We start from the raw sequence: 25,001 nt of genomic DNA, 5'->3' as shown, positions 1-25,001 counted from the left end.
TAAGTCAGTCCAAATTAAACCTACATACCTGACTTCAAAAGGAGAAAAAAACTACATTCATACTCGGCCAAGGACCAGAGCAAGTTTAAAAGCTTAAGTGCTCTGCTGTATTGTGGTCAATTATGCACCTCCATTAGCCTGTGACTGAAGTGCTAACCATCTCTACCAAGATCTCCTACAGCAGCTGGATTCAGACCTTACAGCTCTCCAGTGATTCCCTTCAGTCAAGAACTGTAGCATCTTCACATCCCAGTGTACTCTTACAGGGACTAAGAGGGCAGGCAACAGCACTGTAATTCTTCTCATCGAGCAAGCTGGAAATTCCAAGTGCAATCTAGCACTACAAAGTGGCAGTGGCTAGTGAGCTGGAAAATGATCCCTGGAGTATGAAATCAGTTACTGGGGTAATACAACTTGTTTATTTCACCGGGATATAATTAAACAGAATTGGTTTCTTCAGGTCAGTCAGCGATAAGAATTGAAGTCTTTATGTAAAGTTAACTTTTTATGTAAGCCAAATTAATTCACTCTGATGTCTCCTATTTGTCAATAAGGTTCACTTACACATAAACAAGAGCTTTGGCAGTTTTTCATTTTTAGGCTAGACTAAAATCTTTCTTTCTTTTCATTTCACAGAGTTCCAAGTAAATATTTTATTTTCTTGACTCACTTTTCAGGTAAAGACAAGTTGTGGAAAGTAATACTTTACATTGTTGAAGACTTGGAGTATCTCCAGAGAAAGCTAGTGCCTGAATTATTCTTAGAAAGCAATATTTTGTGGATATTTCCTTTTATTTATTTATTAACAGCCAAATAAAATCATTTATATAGTTAAACTGAGATTAATTTGCAACCTCTCCCAACTGAATGGAGTACTTCGTTATATAACCTGTCATCAGGATTATATGAATGTTCTTTCCCAAGACCACAGGATTTGAACTTAAGTGCTCTTTGCCCACAGATTGCTTCCTTGATTTCATCAGCTTCCTTACGCACAAACTTCAGCAGTCATCTAGAAATTCGTGTGAATCACGCACTGAAGGATGGCAGCTGGTGAGAGGTTTGCCTGGGTTTAAAGGCCCTTGTGGTGGCCTAGAAAGAAGCTTGGGTCCTCCTTTACTTCTTTGTACCAATGAAGAGGTCCTTTTCCCCTTTTTAAAATGCTCTGACATTTTTGAAAAAAGCTTTCTACTTGTTCAGGGCTGGTAGCTGCCACAGGTCTCTATTGCTTTCCACAGACTAGGGGCTGGTCCCTTCCTATCACCGCTACAGAAACCAACGACATGCAGCTGAGGCTCAGTAAGCCTCTTGCTCCTCAGCTTGGAGACACAGTTTCTTTCCTCATCACACAAGAATGGAATCTAGTAATTTAGATGTGTCTACTGAAATTATTTAATATGCTACAGAATTTGCTTACATCTGCTGTGGTACAAAGGTAAAAGAAGCAACTAGTCTACAGTTAATTTTACTTACTGAATACTGATGAAGTCCTTGAGCCATTCACTGATTCCCACTAGTCTGCAGGAATTGACACTGTAGGATGCGTTTATCAAAGCTATCTTCTTTTTGTAGATTTGACCAACATCAAAATCCTTGGAACACCAAACATATCAGGTGGTGTGAGTTACAGGAAGTAGCGTTTACACACATCATGACAAAACCAACTGCTTTCACCACAGCTGTGCCCACAGTCCCTACTGGGATCCTTGGCCTGTGTGCAAAGTATTATCTAAACCCATCAAGCCCTGCCTGGCTCCAAACAAACCCTTGTAAAACACACAGCCTACAGAACCAGGAACTCACGCTTCATGGCTGGGGCACATCACTTGCGTTGGTGCACAGCTAACACACCAAGCTGCTCTGTCTTTTCCTGCAGTGAACGTCAAAGATGTCAAGTCACATGTGTGGACTAACCAAGTTAACAATTTAAGACTGTGTGTAGCAAAGGCAACACAGATTTCTGAAACACAGAGCTGGGTGTCACCGTCTTCTGACAGAGGTCTGCTGTTTCTGTGCAAGGCACAGGTTCCCAGCTCATCAAACCTCATCAAACCAGAACGCCAGGAAAGCTGTACAGCTGGGCACATCCACTAACACGTAGATGAGTCTCGTGGGCTGCCTGGCAGCACGTTTCTCTGACACAAAAGGTTTGTCTGATGTGCCATACTAGCAACCTTTTCAAGTACAGAGGACTAGGCAGAGTGTTATACTTTCTCACAGTACACTTGTTAATTACAATACAGATATACTGCAGCTCACTTTCCTCATGACCAGTACGATATGATGGTCGCTTGCAAACTGAAATCTTGACTGGGTCATAGTCATGACTTCAAGGGCATTTTTTTATAGTCATAATGTATATACAAACAATACCTAAGTAACAGTTAGGCTGCGCTTAAAAAAAACCCAACCAAACAACAACAGAACACAGCCTAACAAGCTGTTTCATTATTTGCTCATCTTTCTGGCAGTATTTAAATTCCCCTAAGTAAAGGAAGTATTTTATAATTTAGAACTAAGTAGTGAAACTAAGTAGTTTATTTAACCTGATTGTAACTTAAAGAGATTGCTAGATAAAAAGGCAAATACGTCTCAGGTTTGACTAAAGACCTATCAAAGACAAGAAGTATTATATTTTCTTTTCCTTCCCATGCAACAGACTTTTGATCAAGACATTGCTATGTACATACAGTAGACACATACATCACCTTTATAGATCCTACGCAGAACGGTCACTAACCTTAAAATGAATGCAGCTTGGTTTACTATAGAAAGTACATCCCTTACGTTCACGACCAGACACTATTTGCTTGTGAAAAACTCCAGTTTGGAATTTCTCCCTTTTTTTGTCAAAAAGTTCTTCTTTCACTACACTTGTAGCCAGCTGCTTTGGAACCATTTCTTCTTTGGATATCTAATAAGGAACATCGATAAAAACCACCATGACTGTAAGTGTGATCACAGAATCTGTAGCTCCAAGTAGAAAAGTCTGCAGAATGGAATCTTTTAGGATCTGGCCAGCCTTTATCTGTTTCTCTCCAGATCAAATTCAGCCTCCCAGCTTTCATATGAAGAATTTTACTCTCAGCTGTCTGTTCTGTAGCTTATCATCCAACACTATGACATAGTGTTTTTAAAGGCAGCATTAGATCTTGTGCACTTAAAGGATTTTTTTCTCCCTCAACTTCTTAAACAAATACTCATTCAGAAAAAATCAGCTAACTTCACTGCAACATGGCAGCTAAGCTGGTGAAGGTTCTGGAGCATAAGTCCTATGAGAAGCAGCTGAGAGAACTGGGGTTGCTTAGCCTGGAGAAGAGGAGACGCAGGGGGGGCGTTATTGCTCTCTACAACTACCTGGGGGTCAGTCTCTTCCCCCAGATAACAAGTGACAGGACAATAGGAAACAGCCTCAAGTTGCACCAGGGGAGGGTTAGATCGGATATTAGCAAATTTTTTTTCAATTGAAAGGGTGGTAAAGCACTGGCACAGGCTGCCCAGGGAGGTGGCGGAATCACCATCCCTGGAGTTGTTAAAACAAAATGCGTAGATGTGGTGCTCAGGGACATGGTTAAGCGGTGGGCTTGGCAGTGCTGGGGTAACGGTTAGACTTGATGATCTCAAAGATCTTTCCCAACCTAAATGATTCTGTGGTTATAATTTCAGTTATGGTCCAGCACTTCTTCCATGAAAGTATGTACTGACATTATTTCTTTTTGATTGATTACAAAGTCTGCTCTTAAATGTCTTCTACATCTCAGAAAAAGCAGTACATGCAAGTATACCTTTGAATCACATTTAGGATTTTAACTTCACAGTTCCACTGTATAAGAGTATTTTATATTATTTTATATTATACTCCACTTTATAAGAGTATTAAGTATATTATTTACTTCTGTTTAGAGTATAGAATACTACTACTTTGCTAGAAGGTATGCTTTTCTTTGCCTGTTATTATTTCTAGTACGAGATATCACAACATTTACCTTGTGCAAGTCACATTCCTGATCCCAAAGTCCTGGGAACTCAGGTTCTAGTAGGGTTTTGTCCCTCTCTTTCTCATCGTCATCACTTTCACAGAGCACGTCATGGGGTATTTCTTCAGAATTCTCTCCTACAGAAGCAGTTCTCTCACCCGCTGAGGAACAAGCTAGCGGAGAGTGCCATGACTTCTGTGAAAGACCGTAAGTTTTGAAGATACAGTTAAAAATTACTAAAGGACAGTTACTTCAACAGTTAACAGTTTATGAGCTCTTTTAACACAAAAATGACAGGTGTATAGAGCTCAGAGGCCAAGGATGACAACTTAGGTCAATCCTTTCTTAAAACACCGAATACAAACCAAATCTTACGTTAAAAGCATCTGTACGCTGTTAACTGTATACTGTAGGAGGCTAGAAACCAGTCCCCAGGCATGAGAACACTGCAGTTTTTTAATGTTTTGCATATCACATGATAACAAAGGGCTTTGTTGTTTCGTTGTAGTATGACTATTTCTACCAACACCTCCCTCCCCACCTCTTTTCTTTTAAATACCTAAAGATTGCATGAGGCCACTAGTTTCATTAGGGAATTAAATTCCATCATTTCACCTCCATTCACCTTCATTTTCCAAGCCAGTACTCCCTGGAATACTGCGAAGATAAAAACCAACGAACTATCCAGACCGCTTATGTCTAGAGAGAACCCTGGTCTCCTTTGTAATACAGTTGAAACATTTCTCGTGTGCTCACAAACTCATCTGAATCCTTACTCAGGGATGAAGGTAATTAAATAGGAAGTGATGGTACTCTGCATGGCTTTTGATGCCTCTTGCGATTCATGTGTCTGAAAATTCACGTCTTCTTACAAACCTCCCCACACCAAGCAAGACAGTGTCTTTATTCATATAAGCATCAACAAGCAAGACAAGGGAGACTAACGGTCATTAAGAGATCTAGGGGAGAAATGACCACCCACTTGTTCTGTACTATCCGGTGTTTGGTTGTAGGCTCTGCTATTCAGAGACAAAAGAATTCACTGACCTGCACCTCTGACAAAAAGTACACCTAAAGACAGGTAATTCTTAGGCCTTTGTTTACCTGTGATACTGCTCCAGCTGAGTGTTTGCAGGTCGTCTCGATATATCGCCACGTTTGCGTTCTCCACAGTGAAGAATCCTCAAGTTTACCACTACCCTTAATTGCCTTAGTACAGGACTGACTTCTTTTCTGCTTGCAAATAGAAGCTTCTTCTTGCAAAATTCGAGAAACAATCTCAATTTTTCTTGACTTTTGCCGTTTTCTAAAAGCTCTGTAATGTTGTAAGAAATATTAAACCAACTATGGTTGCTATTAATAATATTCGCTGCAGTCCAGTTTCTTTTGAGCCTTTAAGCTAAAGAGCAAGTCTTTAAATTGGGTGCATTGGTAATTTGTGCGAAGACAACAGGTGATTTAGAGGCTATTTATACATTTTTGCAGACTAAATATACTCAATTACAGTGTTTTAGAAGTTGAGGAGTTGACAAAGCATACCAGTCACCGCTACTGAAAAACAAAGGGTTTAAATACTTTTCCTAACCTTGTCAGCTATTTAAAGAAAACTGCCTATCTGAAATCCAGTGGATTTAATAAAGGAAGGAAGAATTTTTTAAGATAAGGACATAAATACTGAACTTGGAAGGTATGAATTCAAAGCTATGTACAACTACAAATTCCATGACACACTGCGTAGCATGACAAAAGTGACAGTAGATAATTTAATCTCAGTTTTAATACCAGCAGTTTAGTACACAATTTTCTGCAACAAATATTACCCACACTAATGATCAGTTTCAATATAGACCTTCACCTCTTCAAGTAATCCATATAAATAATTACTGATTCTAAACAGGAGCAAAGAAAATATCACCTCTCATTTAAATACAGGCTACTGGCTACTGAAGCACTTTAATGCCTGAATGTAGCCTCATAATGTCCCATTGCAGCAGATAAATGGCATCCTATTTGTAATGTATTTTTGCAAAATCGCAGTACAAGGAAGTTAAATCACGGATACAAAGACATAGGAGCAGTATACTGACTCCCAGTGCTAACTGCCTTAAGTAAAAAGCCATCCACTCTTCCTATCAGTTCTTGGCTTTACAAATCTTTTTGTAGGTGATACACAAATTAATGGCATAATGGTTTTAATGACTAAAGAATTATTTTCTTTTGCAGATAATTCAGAAATATATGTTCAGGCTGAAATCTACTCGGAGAAAACTGAGAACATCCCGTCACAGGAGAGGAGAATGGCAGAGCCCTGGGAGAAATAACTAAGCAGTTCTTCAGCAGATTAGGAGGATAGTAGCTGAAATTAGAAGAGAACTGCTATGAGGAACACAACACAGCTAACGTTAAGACTAGCAAACTGTGATCTCCCTTGGCCTGCAAAGGGAAACAGTGAAAGGCAGAAAGCAAGGTGAAAAGGATTAAACTTAAGAGTTGGGTATTTCCAGTAGATTTCTACAAACTCATACGATTATTTTATTAATATGCTTTTTAGAACATATTTAGGGATAGCAGAGGTGGTGTTACGCAGCTGTCAAAACTGAAGCTTTATTTAATCAAAACTTAGGACTTACTGGACCTTTATTAAACCTCTAACATTTGCTACAGTTTACTGCCCTTGTAGCAAAGCCAGCATGCAGAAATGCGTATCTCGGCCATCCTCTGTTTGGTATCTTAGCTCAAATTCATCTTCATGAGTGGTTAAAAACAATAATTATGCTTTTTACCGGAGCAGATGACGTACAGGCACATTCCTATCAACTTTGTTACACAGGCAGACGAGTACTTTCAATCAGAAAAAGCATGAAGACTACCTTGCTTCTACTGCAGTGCAATCTTCCAGAGACTGTCTCTAAAAGCCTCTGAAAGCTATTCAGTTTCTGTAGGGACAGCGTTCAGGAAATGCAGAAGTACAGTTACTTCGGGCATCCAGTTTAGATTCACTGAATTCCCCTCCTGAAGCAGTTCATCTTCTTTGCACTACTGACAGAACATGGGCTCCTAACTTTGGTTCTCTGAATAACACACCTAAGCTAGAAGTTCAAGTCGCTTAGAACAGACTATACAAATATCACACATCCAGAGTATAAGCATGAGTTCACTCCCTTGAGACAGTATCGTAAATCTTATGTTTTCAGAATCTGATTAAGAGCTCAAATATATTCCTGCATGAGCATCAGTAAGCAGCTGAGAGTTTGAGATAGATAGGAATACTTACTGTTTCTCTTTTTCATGCTGTAGCTGTCGTTTATGGAGGAAAATTTCCTTGGCAACATTGCCTCCTTCTGCTAGGACAGCTTCCCTCATTTCCATCTCCTGCTTCTTTGCCTCAAAGGCCATTGCTTTGTTCCAAGCCTGGAGAGTTTGGAGTTTTTCCTATGAAGCCACACAAACCAGTTTAGTATTTGATTCATATATTAAAGAATATAAACCAGAATCTAGTGTTGGTCTCCTTATCTAAGTATGAATTCATGGTAGATTTCCCTGAAGTAGAACTTCCTGTCTTTAATACACATGGTGCTCATGGTGTGCTGAGATGCAGAAAGCTCTGCCTAGGTCAGGGCTACTTCTTTACGCTCCTAGCCTGCCTCTGAAATGCTACTCCATGAAGCAATGCGGAAAGATACAGTTCTAAACAAACCAGTATTAAATGAATGTAATTCCTTCAGATTTTACAGAACGTAAGTAGAAAAGCAAAGTAGCACAGCTCAGAAATTCTTAGTTTACATTATTTAAATTCTTAAGTAACTGGTTTTCTTCTGTATGAAGCATAGTTGCACTGGGATTCAAATAACTAGAAATGCTTCTCGCTGGGTTTCAGAGAAGTTGTAGTTTGCATTATTTTGAAGAGTCACCCTACCAGAACAGCTAGATTGTTGACAGAATCAGCTCTCTAAGTAGAAGTGTCAAAATCTGCACATACAAATCTAGCACCATTACTCCTATAGTTAAATTCTCCCCAGTTTCAAGGGATTTGGTCAGTGATCTGACAGCATCACACAATTCTGCAACAAAAACTCAAATTACTTGCATTAAAACCTAGCAGTCTAACAAGCCAGTTCCTTCACTCCCCATGCAAGCCACAGCAGCAGTACCCTGTTGGAAGTTAGGCTGTTTTTCAGGGAAAGCACAGCTTGTATCCTTCTCTCCATATGCTCCTGAGTTTTCACTTCTTCCTTTGCATTTTTTTCATGAATTCTGTAAGCAAAGTAAAATCTTTCAGGCTCATATCCTGGAAAGCTTTTAGTATTAGAATGTTTAACCTGACAAGTAGTAATTGTCGATGTCACCAAACATTCTTCCTGTAAGCCTCTGTGTTTACTATGATACTGGGTGTGGGTACAGCGGAACAGTTGGAAGACTCTTCTATATACGGTACCGCTCAAGTCGCAAGTGCCAACAGGCTTTCAACTAGTTTGCTCAACAACTTTTTTTTTTTTTTTTAAAATTTTGAATATGAAGAATGTGTTCCACATTATGACATATGTCTAGTTGCTAAAATAAAGTAAGAATTCAGGTGTTGCTCATATAACCATTATCTAAACAATTACATAGCGAACTTTATATGAGCCAACCACTTGTATCCACGTTAAAAATAAACCCTAGGAACTCCAAAAGCTAGAAATATGTGGGCATGAATCAAGCCTGAGAGTATTCCAGGTAAACTAGAAAAAAACCTAGTAAGATCAATATATTTGATACATTACCCAGGGAAAAAAAAATGGTTTGTTTCTATTTGGTTGTTTGTTTTCAATTATTAAGTCTCACATGCCATCTAATGAAAAATAAACCATCACAGAAACAGTACAATTATTTACATCACCTTTTTCAATGAAGTGCTAGCATACAAGTAAAAGTAAGTAAAAAAGCTTCACAGTTTCTTTAGTAGCAAAATAATTCAACAGCGCAGTAATTATATAAACATAAACCCATGAGGAGAACATTCAATTTACCATTGTCCTGGGTTCAGCTGGGGTAGAGTTAATTTTCTTCTTAGTAGCTGGTGCAGCGCTGCCTTTTGGATGTGGTATGAGAACAATGCTGGTAGCACACTGATGTTTTTAGCTGTTGCAGGGTAATGCTTATACTAAGTCAAGGACTTTTCAGTTTCATGGGCCCTGCCAGCGAGAGGGCTGGAGGGGCACAGGACAGGACATGGGGAGGGGACACAGCCAGGACAGGTGACCCGAACTAGCCAAAGGGCTATTCCATACCATATGGCGTCATGCTGAATATATAAACTGGGGGAAGAAGGAGGACGGGAGGGACATCAGGCATTATGGCATTCGTCTTCCTGAGTAACTGGTACACGTGATGGAGCCCTGCTCTCCTGGGGATGGCTGAACACCCACCTGCCCATGGGAAGTGGGGAATGAATTCCTTCTTTTGCTTTGCTTGTGTGTGCAGCTTTTGCTTTACCTATTAAATTGTTCCTATCTCAACCCTCGAGCTTTATGTTCCTTTCTTATTCTCCCCCCGTCCCTCTGGGCGAGGGGGAGTGAGTGAGCAGCTGCGTAGTGCTTGGCTGCCGGCTGAGGTTAAACCACAACAACCATCAACCAGAAAAGAACAGGAGCACAAAGAAATGGCCTATCAACCAATTTCACCAGGCTGCAAGAAAGCTTTTTTACCACATTTCAGAGGGAATATACAACAGCAGAGAGCAGGTTTGAAACCTGGAATTTAGTTATACTACTTCAGAAACAGTTCAGTTAATGACATAAATATATATGAAATGTTTCAAATCGTTATTAATGCCTGCAAGCAGTCAGACCCCTCTGCATCTCATCAAAAAGGCTGTCCCTTCAGCTACAGGGACCCTGAAGACTACACTAGTGCACTAAGTGGATCGTCAGCTTTCCAAGTCCTTTTGTGCCATGCAAAATTTGATTGCTTCACTGCCACTAAGTGAATGCTTCATGGCAGAAGATTTCCAAGTGTAACGGAAGACACACCTAGCAGAGAAATGACTATATTTCAAAGACTGAAGGATAAACTATTACACACCAGAGAATGTATACAATAACAGAAAAGGAATAAACAATAACCTTGCTATGCTTTCTCTGAGGAAACGGACTGCTTTTTCATGGTTCCTTTTGGCATCTTCAAGTATTTTTTTATGCCTTTCTTGATATTTTTTCTGGGCTTCCTCTTCTTTTCTACAAAAACACAAGCAAACCAACAATTGCAGCAGGACTAAGGAAACCTTAATTCCAACACAATGACATCTAAGGGTGGGGGTGGGGAGATTATTAATATGTGCTGAAACAAGGAGACTAATCTCCGCCAACTTCCCCCCCTCCCCCTCCCCTCCTGTTTTCACAAAACCAAGTGGTTTCATATGTAGACAAATTTTTTTAGACATTTTAGACAAATTTCTAAACTAGCGTTCGCTTTCTCTCCAAGAAATCTCGATGAACCTCACCATAGGTTCAGAAGGTGCTGGTGGCCAACAACAATGCAGACACATGCAGTTAGTCTGATCCAGCAGCTTCATTTCCTTAGACAAAAAGCATTCACAGTTTTTGTGTTTAGCAAGTTTATTTTCATAGATCAGAAATCTTTGCCTGCAGAACTGCAAGACTGTGGGCAATTATTACTTTAATTATGTTTCCTCATGCTTCTGAAGCAACATGCAGCTAAGAAACACAATATCACTATTTTTGGATATTATTTAAATTAGCTTATCTTCTCAACACCTGAAATAGTGAGCTGGCTAAAAGTAATCTGGAGAAAGGAAGCAGAGGCTTATAGATGCTTACTTTGCTCTAGCCCGCCGATTTTCTTCTGCTTGCAGTGCTGCTATTTCTTCCTTCCAAATCCGCACCTTTGCTCGTTCTTGGTATTGCATCTCTAGCTCCTCCTCATCTTTTTTAAGTTGTTCATGGAGGATTTCATATTTTCCCTGCTCAGTTTCTATCTGCCACATCTCAAGCCTTTAAAACAAAGCATGAGCTGCTTTCACTGAAATACTGACATTCTTTCACTTACTTGAGACTATCGAGTAGCTAAGGCTCTACATAAAATAAATAAAATAAAAAATAAAATCGAAAATATATCCATGTTTTAATTTATTTCTTTAAATTATATTGTAAATCATACCTTGTTACTGACACAGGTATTGTACCTTTCAGACTAAGGCTCATATCTAACAGCATATCTCATTTTAAAGACATCAAAAATATCAGTAAGCAAAAAAGTAAAAACAAATTAAGGCTCAAGGCTCTCTTTCTCAAATTTACATTCACCCAGAAAAAATAAGACAACAAGAAAAATTAGAAAAATAGCTTTTTTTTCAAGAGTAAATAACTTCAGGGACAGGCCATAGCTTTTATTCTTCTATGCTTTGTTGAAGGAATTTAGATATGATAGGGATACGTATGAACCGATTAATAGTTATTGCTAATCACACAATAAATGAGTCAAGCCTTTATAAGCTATTATACAACACTGCAGCAGAACACTCTGTATCCTGGTTAACCAAGTGGTTAACCACATCCATAAGCTCATGCTTGTGTTCTTCCTTTGATGCAGTGGCATTAGTAGTTGTACCTCTGGTGCTAAAATATAAACACTCCCATTGCCTTCCACAGAACAGTTTTATTCTGTCTTATATAAATAATTTAGTATGTGTGAACAATCAATTACAAACAGCAATACTAGCCTAGCATAAAAATACCACAATGTCTCCATTCTCAATTTAAATCTTTTTCTTTATGTCCTAAAAAAAAAACACTAAGAAGCATATATTAGAAGCATTTATGCTCATTCAGAGATCAATGTCACAGACAGATTTACTTTCATCCAGCTTATTTCCCATTTAAAATAAGACCTGTTTAGGTCCACAATTTATGGACAACTCAACTAAAACTAAAACTTCATTTATGTGTGCAAAACTAACTCAAGGACAGAGCCACAAGCAAGCAGTTTCCTAAGCAATGAACTGTTCAGGCTAAAAGTTGCTCTTGAGATCCTCTGCTTTGCAGTCAACCTCACATGACCTCAAACGATGTAGTTCAGTATTTACAAGCAACTTCCACAGAGATTAACTTTTGAATCCATTAAACAGTATATGAAGAACACAATAAAGATTGATTCCCATCAGACTGTTTCTCATTCCCTCACTTACATGTTTTCTTGTAGTGTCACAGCAACTTTCAACTCAAAATCCTCCTCTTCCTCCAGTTCAGTGCACAATTGATTGCGCAGTGCCTGAAGGCGGGACAAGGCTTCACTGTTAACATTAAAAAGAAACAATCAGGAAGAAACTGGAACTAATAAAGGTTAAAAAATATAATCTGACCCCCACCTCCAAGATCAGCAGTGATAAAAAGTAGGTTTGAGGCTGAGATTTATGTTTTAGAACTCCACTAGTTTATGCACTCTCTTATTTAGCCTTCTCAGTATCCATTCTTCATTCAAAGGCATAGCTTTCTTTAAACTACTACACACTGAAATACTCCTCTAAGTTTCAACCAAAGCCATTGACCAGTAAAGTTTAATGAGACTGTTCATTTCTCAAGCTGATAAAAGTAGTATTACTGATAAAAATTAGTTTAAGCGAACCTAGACTGATTTTGCTTTTAAAATGGCATTACAATATTCCATATACTTCGTCTACAATGGCAGCATTGCCAGACAGTTATTTTCCTTGGTCTTCTCTACCCAGGAAGACTAACAGAAAGTATGCAGAATCAACCACGAACTGACTATACTCAACATAGACTCCCTTCCCCAAAATGAAAATTGGAAATGGATCTTCTACCTGAACCTACTACTCTTACTTCAGAATTTTTGTATTGGGCATCAGTAATGTTAATGTCAGCTAGTATTTTCATTACTGCTAAAATACAATACCTCTGAGCTTCATAAACCAGACATTTATCAAGTTTCTTATTCTATTATTAACTTGTTAACTATAATAGATTGCAAGAATTGATAAGCATAAAAACTTCCACAGAGCTTTTCTGTCTTTGTTGGGTTTTGTTACTAAAACTGTCTGAGATCCTGAACAGGGAGTACTAGCACCCATCACAGGGGTCTCATTAGCATTCAACTCATCATTTCTGTTTAAGCAGATATTCCATTTTGGCAGTTAACCTACCTTTATCATTGCACCATTCATCAACACACTAACTTGAAGATTAACACAGGTCATAAAATGCAGCTGCAAAGTTTGTTCACAATACACTGGTTCCTGGTACACAACCCACCCACTTCTTTCTATTTAAACCAAATGTGAAGAGTACAGTAAATTGCCTCCCACTTTATAGCAGAAGCGTTACAGAACAGCTCCTGGATGCAGAACTACTCCCGAAAGGCATTCATGCATTTCACAACATAAAATAAACAAAAAAAGAAATGGCATATATATACATACATATATATATATATATATATATGAAAAAATCCTGATTGTAACAGTTAACAGAAGCAAACTCATGACCTCTAAAACTGCCATAGCACATTGGGTTGGTTCATCATACTGAACAGAAGTGATTGAGACCCTGATAAACATAATTGACAGTAATGGGCTAGGCTGATAAAATAACCTGTTGCTGTTATATTTTAAAATCTCTTTCCTATCCATTCTTAAGTTTCCACCTCTTTCTGCACTGATTTACCTAACAGAATATTACCCCTAGACCAGAAAGCATAGAGGTCAATGATTCCCAAGCCAATCCACCATTAGTCTATTTCAAAAGGAGGAATTATTGTTGAAAATACATTCAGCCGGAAAGTGACTGCAGTATTAGCCACATGCCTTCAGCGACACGGGAGTGAAAGCATTGCTCTGCTCAACAGCTGAAAGTGCAGCAGCCTTGTACCAGAACAGCCTTCCAAGCTAATGCGGTTACAGCTTAACCTGAGCATGACAAAGGGTTTCATCACTGGTCTGTTAATGTCTTTAACATATGTGCTTAAGAATTCTATCAACTGTTCAACAATATGGAGAGATGAAACCAAGAAAGTTTATCTCATTAATTACACACAGATAAACACAGTGGATGCCTGTAATCTTTGGCATCCAGAAACTCTCTACCTACACATTGCCAGCCTCCTCCTCTCTCTCTATTTCAAAGTCTAAATAATCCAGCTGCTCTGCTAGCACCTTGATCCGCCGTTGACAGGTACTCAGATCATCTCTGCAAGAAACAAACAGATTATTTATATTTTGCAAGTTCTTCACTCTTTCTGAAGAAATTTTTCCTTTTGTGGGCAAGAGTCACAGCTAGGATTCCTTCAGCTCTCCCAGTTCCCCACCACCATCTCACTTTTTCTTTTAAGATCTTCCTATGAGGTTCTTCAGAAGCCCTGGTTAATTTCAAACATTTTCTCCAAAGATCCAGGAAAATGTGACAAGTGTATTCTGACATCATCCATAGTTCAGGCATCAAAAATGACAACAGCATAAACAGCATCTTTGTACATTAGCTTTCTTCAGAAACAGTTGCTGCTAAGGGACATCTTTGTGACCTTAACACATCAAAACACTCACAGAAGGTGCTTCTCTTGAGTTATGTGAGCAACTCCACTGATTCTAATGTACCATATCCATCACAGTTAAGAAAATGTTTCCAATTAATTTTCCATTTGATCTTTCCAACTGACTATTGAACTATCATGATTGTGCAGACATCATTGAAAGGAATTAGCATCTAGTTCTCCCAGACGAAACATCTCTTCTTTAACATTCATCATTGCATTTAATTTTTTCAAGTATGTAATTAATTCTTATTCTTGATCCTTAATTCTTTACAAGAGTTTGGGGATATAATGAAAATATTTATTAAAAAAGTGTTGCCATCACATAACTTTCAAAAAAAGAATTCTATAAACTCTAGTATTTGTTACAGATACAGTATCCCAGTTTTTGATGATGACTTAGGCCATCGGATCATGTTCGCTTAAATACTAAACCTGGCTTTTTGGGCCACAAGTTCCTTTTCTTTGACCATGTCACTGAGCTCTTTTAGGTTCCTCTGTAAGGTTAATACACAAGCTTTATCTGTATACTTCATAGCCTGAGTTTTATTAATGTAGTCCACATAGTGTTCCAAGCTTTTCCTTTGAATTTAAACACGATTAACAATGAAACCATAATGAGAAATTACGTGAAGTTTGTACATCATCCACTTCTGCATTTGTGGGTTGTTTCAGTTTTGTTCTTAGTCTAGCAGAACTGTTACAGATATGACCAGTATAAATAAGGAAACAGACTAACAAATCTGTACAGAAGTTTACACACACATGCATTTAAGCCAAGATTTTTAGACATGCATATCTGATGTTGAACATTTACACCAACATTTAATGCATGAATTATGGGTCTTTGTTCTGAAATGCCTGTGGGTGATTATACCTCGGGTTTGCAAATTCAAATTTTCCTGAACAACGGTCTAAAACTTTAAAGGGAACATTCCATACTAGTTTAAAACATATTATATACAGCAGACCGGTTTGTTGATGCGCTAATCTCTCTTATCATTTTGGTCTGCTTAAACACATAGCAAGAAAAGGTCTGAAGGTCTGGGGGGTTTTGTTTGTTTTTCTAAATCATTTTGGTGTATTTTGAGTTTATCTGTTGATAATGGTAACACTGCCAGCATGTATTGGTGGTAGGTATATGTGCAATGCAACCTCCCACATACATATGTTAACAGATGTTATTTGAGCTTTTCATTGTGCCTTATAACCCTGCACCAAGTCATTCCAGGGCAGAGATTAACAGCCTCCTCAAAGTAAGCCAAACCATGCATTGATCTTTGACGAGAGCAATAGCTACTTAAGGCCACATTCAGACCACTAAATTCCTTTCCAGGCATGACCTCTGTTACATGTAAACTTATTTCTTCAGGAGTAAGTCCACTGTACCACCTACTTGTAAAATCAATGAGTACAAATCTACCATCATACCAATATCTGGTCTATCACCATACCACTTTACACAGTGGTATGAAACCCTGTACACGTGAAAAAACTTACAATCCAACACTGGTATTCTTTGGCAGACAAACTTCTCTTTTTCCAACTGCTCCTGATGTTCTACAAGTACAGAGGGATAGAAACACAACACTACATATTATTACAAAGAGTTGACTGAGTTTTAGAAGAAGTGTAAATTGGTTTGAGAAGAGCCAAATCGCCCACATTAACGTGGTGCAATCATTGTGTTATATGTGCACACCTACAATGGCTTCAGATTAAAAAGTGTTCAGTCTGTCTTTATCTTACCCAGCTCATTGTTTTAACAGTAGCAACCGATTAATTTTTTGTAGAAGTCTATATTGCCTATGACTAATTTGACAAAAGAATGCATAGTTGAATTAACCAAACCTTCTCTTGAAAATGTTTAAAGGAAATTACTATAAAGAAAATTACTGTTAGGACTGGTAAGAAGTGATTTACATGCTAGAATCAGGTTTGTCTCCAGCTCGTTCAGCAGTGTCCTCATTTCCCATTTTGACACCACAAGCCAACTCTTCCTCAAGCTGGTATTCTAATAGATATTAAAACAACAGTTTAATAAAGAGATTTTAAACTCTAAAACTCAAAGCTCTAGGTATACTTCCTATCAAGTCAAAACATGGACAATCAGAGACAACATTTTATAGCATTACTTCAGAGTATATTAAAAAAAAAAATTGTATAACAAGACACACGGGACTACTATGGTACACCTGCAAACCCAAACAGGAAAATACCCTCTGCCTTCACTATGGAAGTGTCACCAACAATCCAGTGCAGGTGGAAAAAAACCCAAACAAAAAAAGGGAGAGGGGCAGGGGGGAGGCTAATTATTGACAGGTTTTGGCCAACAGCCTAGTATGTTTATCTGACATTACCTTATCCTACTATACTGTGAAGATCAAAAATTTTTATAAGAATTCTTGTAATCAAGAAAATTACAATGAGAAAAGAGCAACCCAAGAACTCTTTTTAACGTAAAGATCAATATTCAGCACTACACCACGATAATCTGTAGATTGTGGTAGATATGTTGCCTCACATACTAGACTGAAACATACTTCTGGACACAAGTAGAGAAACTGGCTGCCAACTAAGAGGTATCTGGTGGTATCTGTGAGACATCCAGTTTAGATGTCTCAGGGTATCCAACATCTCCACAAAGTTGAATCTAGAAGACCTATGCCATTCTGGAGCCAGATGACAGTCTAGAGCACTTCAAGTAGCACTAGATGCTGATGTATGAGCAAATCAATCAAGTCCTTACAGTCAAGTATTAGATTTTTACCATCAATAAATCTGAACCAAAATGCCTTACAGAGGTAAAAAGTAGAGAATTTACTGCTACAGAAAAGATGAGTTTGATTTGGGTTAGTTACAGCTGTGTAGCATAATGCTAGAGAATACCTACTGGAATCATTGCATTTACTTGGAATGTCATTCAACCCTAGAACCGTACTGTTCCCATCTACTATGTTAGAAGACACATTAATGTTAGTTTTTTGTGAGTTATCCAAACAATACATAATTTTCACCCTCCCAGTGTTCTTCCACATCAGAGAACTGACCAGCTTCCTCTTCGTTTTCTTCCAGAAATGGTGGAAGATATTTTTGCTCTTCTTCCTTACTATAATTGATCTCATAATCTTCCATACTGATAGTTCTTTCAAAATGACCAGGCTAAGAAAGAGAAGAGCATAGGATTTACATATATATATATATATAATCTCCAAGAACTTGCAATAGTGGTGACTATATCTTGAGATTAATTAATAGCATTCAGTAAATACTTAATGCTTGTGAAATAACTGGATACAATCACACACCTTTGTACTAGTCAAACACTTTAAGTATCAACTTTAATAAATGTCTTCTAGAAAAGAAAGGCCACTACCATTATTTTTTTTAATAGCAATCAGTTCAATAATTAAACAAACCTTGTGAATGTATTTTATCTACTTAGGCAATCACTTTACTCAGGATGATTAGGGAACAACTCCAACAAACACTACTTGCTTTTGTGTCCTATGCAGTTACCGAATGTTAAGTAAACAGTTCTCATCTCAAATGCTGACACCATTAATTAGAATTCAGTAAATTCTATATGTCATCTGGAATGAGTTATCACCACATGCCTGAGCATCTCAACAAGATCTTACTCATACAGAGAGTTGTACACATGATGAGTATTAGTGAAGGTGGTGGCTCAGCTTTGGGTGCATTTATCAATCCTTCTCAGGAACTCAGATACATAAACTAGAAGAGAGTTATCTATTTTCTCCAGGTAAGGAACAGAGAAAATACTTCATGTAAGTATGGTGCAGACCAACCAAATCATAAGAACCACCTTAAAACCAAGCCAGAATTTCCACACTGGGCTGTGACTGACTTAGGGATGTTGGCGGCACTGGGAAGTCACACAAACACAAGACGAGCCCACAGCCACCCCAAAGCCTTCTGCAGCTCCAGCCGCCCCAAAGGTTTCCACAGCTCCAGCTGCCCCAAAGCTTCCCGCAGCTCCAGCCGCCCGCAGCACCGCCCCGGGGACACCAGGCCGAGCCCTACCGGCGGCAGAGGGCCCGACGGCCTTCCACCGGGCCGCCACCCCCGCAGCGCCTCACCGCCTGCAGGCCGCGGCCCGCGCCAGCCGCCAGGAGCCCGCCCAGGGCCCGCGGCTGCGCCTCTACCCCCCCCCCGCCCCGGCGGCCCTCCGCGCCCCGCCGCCCCAGGGCAGCCCGGAGAGCCCCGCGCTGCCCGCCGCTGGGCCGAGACGTCCTCCCGGGGGCCCACAGCTGGCGCGGCGGCGGGCAGGGCCGAGCAGGCCGCCCCGGGCCCCGCGCCTCACCGCCGCCTCAGCGCGGCTGCGGCCGTTGGCTCCGCTGCCACGGCAACGCGGCAAACCACACCCAGCCGACCGTGCGGGGCTCCCCGCCCGCGCAGTGGTGCGCGCCGAGCCCCGCCGTGCTGGCAATGCCGCGGGCGGGCCGAGGGGCGGCGCGGGGGGGGGCCGCGGGCCTGCCCCGGCCAGCGGGTGGCACAGCTGAGCGCCGGGGCGGCGCGTTGTGGCTGTTCCCGCCTCGACGGTTCTTTTATTTTTAGTAGCGGAGGTTAAAAGATGAACTGGTCTGCAACGCGACGGCTTTCCGGCTGTGATTGGCAAGGGCTGTCACATCTTGGGGAGCTTTTGGCACGTGCACTAAGATACATGTAAGGACGAGTGGCATGGCCGTGTGCCCCTCACTGCCCCGTGACGCCCATGTGGCTGCAGGGCCGTGGCACCTCTCCAGCCACGCTTGGGCATTGAGCTCGGCTGGCTTCAGGTACCTGAAATCCCAGAAATTTCCAACTTTCAGCTTACTATTTACTCTACACACATGTCTACACTTTCAGCAAGTTGGTGGCATTATGATGGAAAAAAAATCTTTTTAGTCAATTGACGTGACGTTCCGCCATGCAGAAGTCCTGTAGATTTGAAGGTCGGAATAGGCACATTTTAGAATATTGAAGATTTCCCAGTTTCAATCCAGCATAAAGCTGTCTTAAATGGCTTTTCAGAAATAAGCCTGTGCTATTCTGACAATAGGATTTCACCATTAGTTACTAATTAAAGGTTATTACAGAAAAAATCCTGTGTACTGATCACACCGCCCATCTGTAACGTCACGTTCTGAATGCTTCCTCCAGCTTCAGCAGAAACCACAGGTCTTGAGGTTCCTGGTAAATAATGGTCGTTACAAGCATGCCCAGAATCACTAGATGAACAAGTGTTTAGATGGTATTTCAGTAATTGACACAGTAAAGCTAATGTGTCTGTATTCAGAGGATGTGTCTCCGTTGGAATACTCTGCTCTTCAGCGGTATCTTCTGAACCTGCGTGTTTGCTACCATGTGATCAGTTGCCAGGTTTTAGCTCTGAACTGGTAATTAACTGGGTTTCCTTTCTATTCTGCTCCAGGTATTGCCTTGACAAAGTTAAGGAACAGTGCAGTTCCATTCACAGAAAAGCAGATCCTTGTCCCCTTATTCTTGGCGCGGGGCCTAAATGACATGCTAGAGAAATTCAGCTATGCAAAGATTCAAAGTGATTCAGTTATTAAAATATTGGGGCATCGTTCTTTAAGCGGAGCTCCATACCAAAATACACACTGATCTATACATAGAGACAGAAAGCATTCTCGGATTTATTGAATTGAAAATGTTCCCCAATTGTTAGCAGTATTTCTGTAATTTTTTACAGTTGCTATGAGAAGCAAGGTCTGGTTTTTTGATACCATGCATGTAAGCACACGCTGCTAATCTAAATATTTATTTCCACTGGCACCCACAGTATAGAGCATATATTATTCACAGCAGCCCATTAATTGTCCTACACTTATGCTATACGTCCTCATTCTTTAGAAATATATGGACATTCTGAGCTCTATAGATGGTAGAATCTTGATTTTATGGCATCTATTCATATTACATAAAACAAATTACATACAGACATTTGCAGGATTAAAGCTACAAGATGTAGGCTAAAAATATGCAGTGATTAACTGTATAGCTCTCTCTGCAGATCTAGAATAGATATAACTGTTGTTAACTCTGAACCTGCCAGTTCTCACACTCCTTTAGTCAGGACACAAAAGATCCAAGGACATTTTTTTCCCCTCAAGAAAACACTTGTAAGAACACCTGGTAATGTCACTGATTTTCAGTCTCTTGTGATATTTTTATCCAGGATATTTATTTAGTCCCAGTTTACAACTGTGTGGAAGATTTTCATAACAACAACAAAAAAAACCAAACTTAGTTTTAGCAATAAATAAATATGAGTTTAACCTCTAAGGTTCCTAAAACCCTAACCAACACCTGAGTCAAAAAAGAATAGCTGATTTGTGTCTTTGCTGTAAACCAGAATGGATTATTACCACTGCTGCAGCCAGAGACATAGCATTCAGACATGATTAGGAATTGAATTGTCATTCTGTAGAAAATGTTGACATAATATTCACTCTGAACTGGACAAAGTTCAAATTGCTAATCCAACTTAATACAGAAATGCCAGCTGTTTTGTTACTGAGGTTTTACAATAGCCCCCTTCCCATCAGCACCAGTCAGCTCAGAGTGCTCACTACCAGTTACGCCTGACTGTGTGATTTCCTGGCCACTGGTCATGATTTTGCATCGGGTGATTAATTTGACACGAGGGAAAGGCAATCTAGATTTTTATCTCCCATATAGATGCAAGAAGAGAGAAGATACCTGCAGTTCCTCTGAAGATGCTAAGTTACAACTCCCCAGGCAAGTTCTTACCTCCCAATCCACAACTTAGCCCTGCCAAATTAAAGTAAGTGAATCTATTCCAGCTTTAAGCTTCAGGAGATGCACAAAAAGGCACTGGGTGATGCTACTTTTCTAGACTTCGTAGGCCCTGACCACCAGTGATACACCTCAGAGAAACTGGGTAATGTAGTAAGCATGTATAAACTAATACCCTGCTGTTTTCTTAAGGTGAAGTTAAATTTAGAGGCATTTCAATGGAGTTACCTTAGTACCACCCCATGATAGACTGGAAACTTGGTAGAACTGGATGGTTTGGTTTGTTATATGGCTACACGCCGTGCTTCTGCCGGCAGTTGGTATTTCTTTTCTGAACGTTTCCAAGGTGACAGTAGCTCATATACGGAGCTTTCTAGCTTTTAGGCAGGAAGACATGCCAATAATGGAATCTTAGTTTTTGCAGCATGGTTCATAGCAGATTACATAAAACAACTTCTCTGACCCTATTCTATGATACAGATAACTTTAACAACAGCAAACAACTGTAAACAATGGGACAATGTTGATAAGCCTCTTACCAGTGAGTCACCCTTACAGATGTAGTAAGAAAGAGCGAGAGGGGAGTTTGCTACCAGAGCAGTCCATCAAGGAAGGACCCAGGGTGACATCAGCTGTGAGTGCACCATTGAGAGCAACACATCTGGAGTAAGGCAATCATCTCCAGTCCTGGAACTAGCCCTGGCTCAGTGACAAAGTGGGGAATTTCATCCCAAATCTGTTGCGCGGAGAAAAGAAAAAGAGGGCAAAGTGTCTGGCCACACTGCACTTCTTGATTTAAAAAAAAATAAAATCTATGCAGACTAAGGGAGGAACTGCATGTTCTTCAGAACGTTTGGAAACAGGTAAAAACTGGATTTCTCAGCCAGTGCTTTAGGTGAGAAGACAAGTTGTGGTTAGACTGATCTTTACTAAATACAGACACATTTGTGTTGGGGCCACGGGACATGCATACAGTGCAAGCACAGTACAGCCTCTGAAATGAGCTAAATATTCCCACCATGAGATTGCTACTGAAATTCTGAAACCTCATTTATAAAAATAGGCATATGTGTGTAATTTATATATCTAGAGACATTTGGCGACGTTGCCACAACAGTCTTTCACTAGCTTTTAAGTCGAATCATGGGACAGTGAAACTAATTATCTATGTGGTACATTTTTTGCCTCTAAAAATTTTATGTGACAATATGACATCTTTACTTTTCTGGCAGTAAAACCATCTATCCTGTTTAGAAAATTATCCATTAAGAATATCAGGTAAAGCAGTGCAACTGTAAAATGAATTTTAATAATGTCCTTTTGAGATGCTCTCAGAATCCTGAGGTAAGAAAGGACTATGAACACTTGTTCTTTGACCCAAATCACTGAGCATATTTCTCTGCAATCCCATCGAGTCATGCCCTCCAATAAAATTTCTTACCACAAGTTAAATACATTATTTTACCATAGCAGTTACAAAAGTATGAGTGACTATGATCAGGAAAAAATCACGCTGGTTACATTTTCCAGAAGAAAAATACTTGACAGGTTTTGAAATGTGGGTTTCTGGCTTTAAGTATAGCAAAATACTACTTCAAAGTTGTGACCTTTGCTACTAGTTGAGAAAGGGTAAATGCTTCAAATATTACTAATTGTTAATATAGTAATAATAACTAATGGTTTAATAAATAGTAAAGTTTATAAACGATATCTACTTGTGAAGTTGTCCAGATGTGGGCAGAGCCCATCAACTTTCGACAGACTCACATAGTCAGCTAATACAGAAATACCGACCTGGGTATCACCGTGGTCATCATTACACCACCTTGCCAGATCTGCTCTCGGTTTACGTGTACAAGAGCAGAGATGGAATTTTGTTCTGAACTGTGTAACTCTGACCTGACAACCTGGCCATGTTGGAGCACGGTTTGATCCCATGCGGTCTCTGATGATCCAGCTGGGCTCCATATGCGAGGTCAGCCTATAGGATGGGTATTTCCATAAGAGCTAGTGCCTGCAGCCACATGCATTGAGGAGACGTAGTAATTTAGTAGAGTGACAAAAAGGCTTAAGAAACATTTAATATCATGGGCCATATTTTTAAGTATATTTGACAGTTCCAAGCCAGTAGCTAAAGGAAAGCTTTAATTATTTTCAAGAGGATTAGATGGGAAAGATTTGGGGAGCTTATTTAAATTGTTTTGTTTTGATGTTTTAATAGCAATTTTAATTGTTTTTTAATCTATCTCTTGAGAAATTTTAATCTGTCATTGACTGTAAAGAGTTTGGGATATTCTGCTAGAATTGTAGGAAATTAAATACATTGTTGATCATTATAATTTTATCCCTTTTCTTCCCTTTGGCTAATAGGAATTATTAATTTTGCGTGGGGGTGTACATATATATGTGTGTGTATATATATAGAATCACAGAATCATTTAGGGTGGAAAAGACATTTAAGATCATTGAGTCCAACTGTTAATCTAGCATGTAAAAGCCCATTTTGCTTAACTATGTATTCGTATGCAAAGTCAACTAAAACCAAGGCTGAAAGACCTAGTGTTTATCCTTCTTCTATATAATACAGAGGTTATAATTAGGGCCCATATACATCAAATGTAACGTATTTATCTGAGAGAACTTACATATTTTCAGATTGTGTGGGAATGCATCTTAGAACATCTCCTTTTCTGAAGTACAGACACAAAGTGGTAGCTAAATCAGTCCTGTGAAAATAACCTGAGATTTTGTTAAACCCAGGCACTATTGTGGTGGTGATGGAAAACTCCCTGTATATGTTTCTTCCATTCATGACGACAGTATTAATCCACATCTCTAGTATAAAACCTTGATCATTCGAGATGATTTCAGCAATTCGATAAATATCCCTATGCAATGCCCAGTGAAATGAATGTGACGGTTATTTTTTTTCCAGGGATAATCAGAACGCTGGTAATATACACCTTGATTACCAGATTTTTTCAGAGAAAAGTATTAAAATCCTGAAGCTAAACCTATTCCCATCATGACTGCATTGAAGAATTTGTGGGCTTTTGGCTGTAGAGCTCCTGAAAAAGGAGTATAGTGGTTGAAGGAGAAGTAAGAAAGAGAACTAGCTTAATGAATTTAGAGAAAATATGTAGGTGATACTTTTCCTGTTCTTTTTTGCAGTATCAGAACCATTGACAGCAAAGAACTTTTTCATGGGATCAAAGTAAGTGCTGAAAGTTTAGTCGTAGAAATACAATTCTTTTAGGGGATTGCCATTGTATTTTCATTTGTTTTAATGGTCAAACGTGTAGCAACATCTACCTCTTCAGAGCATATGTTGCCCTGATGTACATCTACCAACACACAAATACACACACTCAGACACTTCCATATGTTATGTGTTATAAACATATATATGCGTTATACACATATAAAATACACATATACACACACTCATTCTAAATGTACAAATTGCCTCGGCTGATTTTTGCTATTTTTACAGGTGTCTGCTGACGACACGGAAAACTGTTCTTTTTTACTAGTAAATTAGATAACGGCTGTCTAGCCAGAGAAAAACAATACTAAGGGATTCTCAGAATAGGTACATAGCTCATTGGAACACCATCTCTGAGAATAGGAAAAACATGAAAAAATGTCACCTGAGAATATCCTGGAAGGTGTAAAACTGTTCTATTATACAGAGAG

At 39.4% G+C, this 25,001-nt stretch overlaps 1 protein-coding gene across 2 annotated transcripts in view; it reads right to left on the bottom strand.

Annotated features, from left to right (window-relative positions):
- The window catches only part of CFAP74 (cilia and flagella associated protein 74), a 92,347-nt gene that overhangs the window by 31,646 nt on the left and 35,700 nt on the right, over nt 1–25,001 (bottom strand). Inside the window, exons 1-14 of one of the 2 annotated variants that reach the window (XM_055799333.1) lie at nt 18,349–18,677; nt 17,570–17,681; nt 16,443–16,533; nt 16,020–16,079; nt 14,081–14,179; nt 12,163–12,267; nt 10,796–10,969; nt 10,082–10,192; nt 8,129–8,231; nt 7,252–7,409; nt 5,082–5,292; nt 3,987–4,172; nt 2,741–2,914; nt 1,474–1,592 (exon numbers count right to left, since the gene is read on the bottom strand). In XM_055799333.1, coding sequence (XP_055655308.1) covers nt 1,474–1,592; nt 2,741–2,914; nt 3,987–4,172; nt 5,082–5,292; nt 7,252–7,409; nt 8,129–8,231; nt 10,082–10,192; nt 10,796–10,969; nt 12,163–12,267; nt 14,081–14,179; nt 16,020–16,079; nt 16,443–16,533; nt 17,570–17,654 — 1,676 coding nt within the window. In that variant the 5' untranslated portion in view covers nt 17,655–17,681; nt 18,349–18,677. Of the gene's footprint in view, nt 1–1,473; nt 1,593–2,740; nt 2,915–3,986; nt 4,173–5,081; nt 5,293–7,251; nt 7,410–8,128; nt 8,232–10,081; nt 10,193–10,795; nt 10,970–12,162; nt 12,268–14,080; nt 14,180–16,019; nt 16,080–16,442; nt 16,534–17,569; nt 17,682–18,348; nt 18,678–25,001 lie in introns of those variants that run through there. The other variant, XM_055799332.1, reaches the window with a different exon arrangement.

Source organism: Falco peregrinus, chromosome 3, assembly GCF_023634155.1.
Source record: "Falco peregrinus isolate bFalPer1 chromosome 3, bFalPer1.pri, whole genome shotgun sequence".
Classification (NCBI taxonomy): domain Eukaryota; kingdom Metazoa; phylum Chordata; class Aves; order Falconiformes; family Falconidae; genus Falco; species Falco peregrinus.
The sequence above is the reverse complement of the archived record's forward strand: the minus strand, read 5'-3'. Positions and strand labels throughout refer to the sequence as shown.